At 47.1% G+C, this 6,913-nt stretch overlaps 1 protein-coding gene across 6 annotated transcripts; it reads left to right on the top strand.

The window, feature by feature from the left end:
- The first annotated feature begins 771 nt into the window (after window positions 1-771).
- LOC112281683 (uncharacterized) lies at window positions 772-6,599 on the top strand. Of its 6 annotated transcripts, none has more exons than XM_024518485.3 (3): window positions 772-1,272; window positions 2,539-5,134; window positions 5,301-6,599. In XM_024518485.3, the coding sequence occupies exons 2-3, from the start codon at window positions 2,848-2,850 to the stop codon at window positions 5,936-5,938; spliced, it is 2,925 nt and encodes a 974-aa protein (XP_024374253.1). In that variant the 5' UTR covers window positions 772-1,272; window positions 2,539-2,847; the 3' UTR covers window positions 5,939-6,599. The 6 variants fall into 6 exon arrangements, with proteins under 6 accessions (XP_024374253.1, XP_024374251.1, XP_024374248.1 ...); XM_024518483.3 differs by having other exon boundaries at window positions 772-1,485; window positions 2,542-5,134; XM_024518480.3 differs by having other exon boundaries at window positions 772-1,485.
- The last annotated feature ends 314 nt before the right edge of the window (window positions 6,600-6,913 follow it).

The following is a 6,913-nucleotide window of genomic DNA, read 5'->3' as shown; positions in this document are numbered from 1 at the left end:
TGGATTGTTTTCGAGGGGGTTTTTCCCCTTCTTTCTTTTGTATTTTCAATCTCACCATCCAACGAGAGCCCAAGGGCCCACGTCGAACCACCTGTTTCCAGGGATTCTTGCTGCCTTTCGCCATTCGAAATCTAAAATTGCAGCGCAATTATAGACATGGTGCCGCATTGGCATCGACAAGACCAGAGAAGAGCGGGTCTGAGATTAGGCTCCCGTCCTTGATTGTCGTTGGATAGTGTCCAAGCCTTACATCGAAAAACTTCCAGGAAAATTGGTAGACTTGTTTGTTGTTTCATCCCCTACAGTTCTGCAGAAAAAGCATTTATCGACGAGGACTGGTGGTACTTCCATTCGATGCACCGCTAACCTCGGGTGGAGGCTTAATCTTGCAGGGCTCACTTGAAGAAACGTAAACCGTTGAAAAGACATCGCGTGTGTAGTTCCTGTCCTTGAAACACTTGGGATCGTTTATAGATGTTGCTAAACGTAGACTACACATTCCCTTGCAATGTGGATGAATATTCTCTGGCTGCGGGCTCTGATTCATACTCATGCACTCAAGAAGTTCGCAACACTTTCTGAAAAGATCGAGGACATATACTCTCAAAAAGAAGAATTGTTTGTAAAGACTCATGGCAGAAGTGTGCACATACATCCCAACCCTTACATTCCGATAAAATTATCCCATAAACATTGTAAGGCACATAGAAATCCTATATTTGTTCGAAAACATCGATTACTATGGTTTGTCATTAGTATTAGCTCATTTAGTTGTAGACGGAAAACCTCCGAGTTACTACGTCAGTTGCAACAAACTTGTGGTCTGCAACGATGAGTGGAGGGTGTTGGCCTCTTACCCCACGAAACTGCTGGGATCCAAACTTTTAACTTCCAATACTCTGCGATTGCGAGGAGAACCCGTGGAGAGTCTGGATCGGGAAGAGAATAGTCCAACGCAACAACCGAGCCATCCCTGGAAATCCAGAGGATCACCAGGACGTCGGCGCGAGTTACCTCGTAAAGCTAGTGAGTTGCCCTGTGGGTCTAGTCTAGACTACTCTTTTTCTAGATCCGCATTATTAATCTCCCATTGCCACCCGTTTATGTCGGCGTTCTTTATGGCACGAACTCTCTCAAACTGGTTCCACATTCCAGCGGCTGCTATGGTCGATCGATCTCGTGCTGGGGAATTTGGAAGCTGTGGTTCTGGTGAGGAGGATGGGTCGTTGCTCGAGCCAGGCAGTGTCTCATTTCCAGTACTGTAGTGCACAGGTGAGGAAGCCGATGGGAATTGTGAGAGTTGTGCGGGTTGCTAATTGATGCGAATGTGGCCTGGATCGGAGCGCAACAGTGTGGAAAGTTTTGGAACGTGGGCTGTGGTGAGGAGCAGTTTCGTGGGGTGCGGGTTTTGAGGGAAGAATCTTGGACTGTGAACAGGACGCTTTGAAGGACAGGTTCGGGGTGTCGCAGTCTCCGGTGCAACAGGTAATGGTTGACGACTGGGTAGTGAAGATGTGCACGGTGTCGAGCGAGGGATTTGGGTGCAGTTTTGCGCGAGAGTTGCTTGTCTGGTCGAATTTCGAAAATCTGAGATGGAAGTGGGTATAGAGAACAGCCTCCGTGCAGGAGATTCTTCACCGAGTTAAGGGTGGTTTTGCAAGGACTGTTCAGTTGCGGAACTCTCAGGTGCTTTGAGTCGTGGCTCAAGTTAGTTCAGAGATCGCAGAGCTTCTATGTAAACAATGATCGATAGTCTCGTCGATTTTTGACGATATTTGTTTGCAATTATCTTGCTATCCATCTGGGCGCGCAGACGGTGTTTTTTGCAGCTTCGGCTTTGAACTGGGTTCCTCTATCCCATAACAGCTCCACAAGTACGCTTCTTTCCAAAATTGGATGTGTTTGTGACCCAGAACTAGGACTTGGGCTTGGGAGTTTCACTGCGAATCGAAACCGTGGTTACGATATCCTATGATATCCTTGAGCACTAGAACCCTGAAGTCGGTTTCAGTTTTATCTAAAGAATGTGGAAATGGTCGTGAAGATTGGCAGCATGTGAATGCCGACAGGGAGATGACTAGGCATTGTTTAAAATCGGAGTTCTTTGCATAGGGCGGAGACATGAGTGAATGTGATCAAAACGAATCAGTTTTTGTCTTGTTTTTATTTTCATTTTTATTTATCTTTTGTTTTTGTTTTGAGTTGATTTCTAGAACAGGTGAAGCCGCGTCACAAACGTGTCTCCTTAAAGCAACCTAAAATTTTCTTTGCGAGTTTCTCCTTCCAATCACTAGGAAATTGCAAGTAGCTGAGAGTAGTGAGAGTGGCGTAGTTCCTGACTCGCGTCTTGTCGCCGTGAACTTAACTTGAACAGTCTCTGGTTACTTTCAATGGGTTCTTGCATGATACAAGTTTTTTAGGTTCTACAAAAGAACTTAAGATTGATTGTGTCACTGTTCGACACATTTGAAATGTGCTGTAAAGGCCTAGTGTCGTTTACTGACATTCATTTATCATTTTTTTTTTTTGTGGATGCAGCAGAACAAGCTTCGGGAGTGATTGTTGCCGAATCTAGCACTGTTGGTGTTCAGATGTAACTGCGAATGGGACACCGGGAAATTGATTCTTCCCAGCGCTCGCAGGTACTCAAACAGATGTTCCACATGAGGAGCTTTGTCGTGGGCTTACAAGGTGGACAGAGATGGATGATTCCGAAGGAACCAAGACCCGTCCTGCTTCCAAATCTTCCTACAATTTGCCGAAGCTTATGAGCGAACATGATTCTTGCACAACACCATTCCACATATTACACCATATTGGCTTGACACTCTTTCCCACTGGAGAGACATGAAAGGGTACAATGGAAGGTTCTTAACCCCGCTGGTAGTGCTGCTGGTATTCCTGCACGGGGTATCTGCTCAAACGCTGAGAGAAGATGAAGAGAATTTCTTTGCTTTTCTCAAGAGTGCCCTTCCAAATTTATCCTCCGTATTCAACACTACAATTCCAACATGCGACTGGTACCCACGGGTATACTGCATTGGATTGGGAGCTCAGCGACGAATCTTTCGGTTATATCTGGGTGAATCAGGCTTGAATGGTTCCATTCCGAACAACACCTTGGGCGCTCTCTCTGAATTGTCGGTCCTCGATCTATCCAACAATTTTCTTAGAGGCGAGATCCCCCCCGACATTTTCAAGCTCTCAAACCTGGTCCACTTGGGCTTAGCTAACAACAGACTGACTGGGAATGTGTCTAATGGGGTGAGCAATCTATATCAGCTGTCGAAGTTAGATCTCTCAGGGAACCGACTCAGTGGTGCATTGCCTGGTTCACTTGGCGCTTTGCAGGGACTCAAATTCTTGGATCTCCATGGTAACAATTTCTCCGGCCCCCTGCCGAAGCTTGTCAATACGGCTTACATCAGGTATCTTGACTTGTCTTCGAACTGGATTACAGGTGGTATTCAGTCTGAAACGTTACGTAATCAAGAGCTGGTGTATCTGAATCTGAGTAGAAACTTGCTCTCTGGAGTGATACCGAAGGGCATCAATTCATTGTGGAGGCTTCGGTTTCTAGACCTTTCGGGAAATGACTTCGAGGGTGCTATTCCAGATTTGTCCAATTTAGGACAGCTACGAATGTTTGACGTCTCTTCCAACAGATTGAATGGTAGCATTCCTACTAATGTGACCAGGCTTCCTTATTTGCGTACTCTCTCGGTTGCTCATAATAAGCTTACAGGCTCCTTGCCATCACTTCCATGGGGTCTCAGCAGTGCTAAAATCATAAAAGTGGATTGTAGCGACAATTTCCTTACTGGTAGCATTCCGGAGGGTTTGCTTGCGTCGGAAAATCTGACTATTTTCCGATTGGCAAGCAACAAATTTTCGGGACGCATACCCAGCAACATATCCGAGCAGCTACAGGAGTTGGATCTGCGAAGCAATAGATTCACTGGCGAAATCCCTGAGGCACTGGCACGATTACAGTCGCTGAAGTACCTGGATCTTTCTGCGAACTTGCTCAACGGAAGTATTCCATGGGGTTTAACAGAAATAACTTCCCTACAGCATTTGAGTTTGACGGGGAATGGCTTTGAGGAGGGTGTTCTTCCAGATTTTAGTCAGATGGGGAGCCTCGAGCATCTCAATCTGTCATACAGCAACATAGTTGGCGTCATACCGGCTTCATTTGGTGAACTTAAGAGTTTGGCGCAACTGGACTTGTCGCACAACCGCCTAAATGGCTCTATCCCCACAAATCTTTCTTGGGCAACCAATTTGACATCTCTCGACCTGTCTTACAACAACCTCACCGGAACGATCCCTCCAGAACTCATTTCACTGACTTATTTGAGTAGGTTGAACCTCTCCTTCAATAATCTGAGCGGTGAAGTGCCATCCGCAAATCAGTGGGGTACTTTGAACCCTTCTTCGTTCGAAGGGAATCCTCTGCTCTGTGGAGTAGTCGTTGACAGAGTCTGTCCTTACGTCGCTCCTCCTGCACCCTCGCCGTCTCTGCCACTTTTCCCTTCTCCAGATCTCTCCCCAAGTACTGAACCTCGTGGATCGTCTTCAAAGACATTGAAAGTGGGCGCAATCGTTGGCATTGCGGTGGGAGCCGCCGTGGCCTTCTGCCTCTGTGCTTCTTTGAGCACATTAGTTCTCTTCCACAAGCATAAATTTAAGAGAATACCTACACATGATCCAAGTCACTTGGCTGGCTCGGTGACGTTTGAATCGGACCCCAGCGCATGGGCTGCTCAAGTACCGCTAGCGGCATCCATTCCAGTGATCATGTTCGAGAAGCCCTTGCTCAACCTCACATTTGCTGATCTCTTGCAAGCCACGAACAGGTTCCACAAAGATTCGATAATTTTGGATGGCGGCTACGGCCCTACATTCAAAGGCGTTCTGCCTGGAGGCCTCCAAATTGTAGTAAAGGTCCTCTATGAAGGTGGCCCTGGAAATGAACTGGAGAAAGCTGCTCAATTAGAGGCTCTGGGTAAAATCAGACATGAAAACCTCGTGTCTTTGGTCGGCTACTGCATCGTGCGAGGAGAAAGGCTCCTTGTCTACGAGTTCATGGAGAACGGAAACGTGTATCAACGCCTTCACGATCCCTCCGAAGGTGAAATTCTCATACCCTCGTTGTTTTCAGGGATTTTGAGGTTTTAATGGCTTGCACGCGCACTACTCTTGACAATAGCATAACGGATTAGGTTTCAGGTATTCAGTGTTCGTTTAATTTCTTTCATTAAGGGCTATTCTTATGGACATCTGGTTGGTATCAACAGAAGCGCATCATCCAGATCACTGGACAGTGGAGACATGGGTGGATGCACCCGAGAAGTTCAGCGTGACGGAGGAGTTGAGCTGGCCCATTCGGCACCGGATTGCGGTAGGTGTTGCGCGAGCGCTCGCATTTTTGCACCATGGGTGTTCTCCGAACATCGTGCACCGTGACGTGACATCCAGCAACATCTTGCTTGACTCACAATATGAGCCTCACTTGGCAGAGTGTGGCTTGGCTAACTTGGTTGAATCTCCACGGCACGACACTCCCGTGATGGGCGGCACGGTAGGCTATGTTCCTCCAGAGTATGGACAGACGTGGAAGCCCACACCTCGTGGCGATGTTTACAGTTTTGGCGTTGTATTGTTAGAATTGATCACTGGAAAAAGGCCCACAGGGCACTTCTTCCACGACAGCTACGGCGGCAATTTGGTTGGTTGGGTCCGGTCCATGATCAAAGAGAAGCGGGGCTACAAATGCTTGGATCCAAAGCTACTTGCCACCGGCGTTGAAAGCGAGATGCTAGAGACTCTAAGAATTGGGTACCTCTGCACGGCCGAGCTCCCCACCAAGCGCCCGACGATGCAGCAGGTGGTTGGCTTGCTCAAGGACATCCACGTCGAGGTTACTTACATGTAGGCAATAGATCACTAACTCAAGTTCGCGCTATTTTCATACCAGTGAATGAATTCATAGCTGCCACCTCTAAATAAGCAAGACGATTTAGAGCCTTGTGCAAGCTCTTTCCATTCACTGCTCGTTTCGCATCACGGACCACATTCAACTAAAGAAGCATGGATTTCTCTCTATGTACCGCAACCCCGCTGGAATAGAGATTTTTTACTTGCACTTGTGAGGCCAAGCAATGGAGTCCCTACACATTCAATCAATAATTCGACTCGGATGGTCTCCTTCGACGTACACAACAAATCACTAACTGTACTTACATTGCAGCGTTGGCTGAATTTGACACCCGATGTTTGTTTTCAGACAGAAGCCATCTCAGAGATTTACTGAGATTCTTCCGCCTGTCTGATTTACACAAAAGTCTAGGCAGCGTGGCATGGACAGTGCAGCGTGCTGGACGACGTAAAAAGCAACCTGGGTGTTTGTAGGTTTCCAAAATGATGCAAGCACGGAATGGCAGGAGAGGACTAGCGTGCTTCCCACCGTCGTCGTGTCTGTGGCATCATCAGTTGGGGAATGGCTGGCTTGGAGGGCCTCATCCTTGCTATTGCTTGCCTGTACCACTTGATCCTTCATCCTTGCAATCCTGCTGTTGTTGTTGTTGCTGCTACAATCCCTCGTTGCCATGTACGCGCCCCGCTACGACGCTGCTCTGTTGCCGCCTTGTGTTGTGGACGAGCTTCTCAGGATGCTTGTTGCTTCGTACCTAGGATCATGCTTCACCTCTACTTTGCAGCGTTGCTAGTTTTTGCAACTAGTTCTCTTAATGGTTTTTTTGCTGACAATGAATACATCTACGTAAGCATATCAATTTATCTACATACAATATTACCTTTGCTAAGATACAGGGTTGGTTCACCTTCTGAAACATAACTTAGGTTAAAAATTATTGAGGTTGCCAAAATCATGAATTTGCTCAAGTGTACA

This window comes from Physcomitrium patens, chromosome 4, assembly GCF_059467195.1.
Source record: "Physcomitrium patens ecotype Gransden chromosome 4, ASM5946719v1, whole genome shotgun sequence".
Classification (NCBI taxonomy): Eukaryota; Viridiplantae; Streptophyta; class Bryopsida; order Funariales; family Funariaceae; genus Physcomitrium; species Physcomitrium patens.
Note: the sequence above shows the minus strand (reverse complement) of the source record. Positions and strands in the feature narration are given on the sequence as shown.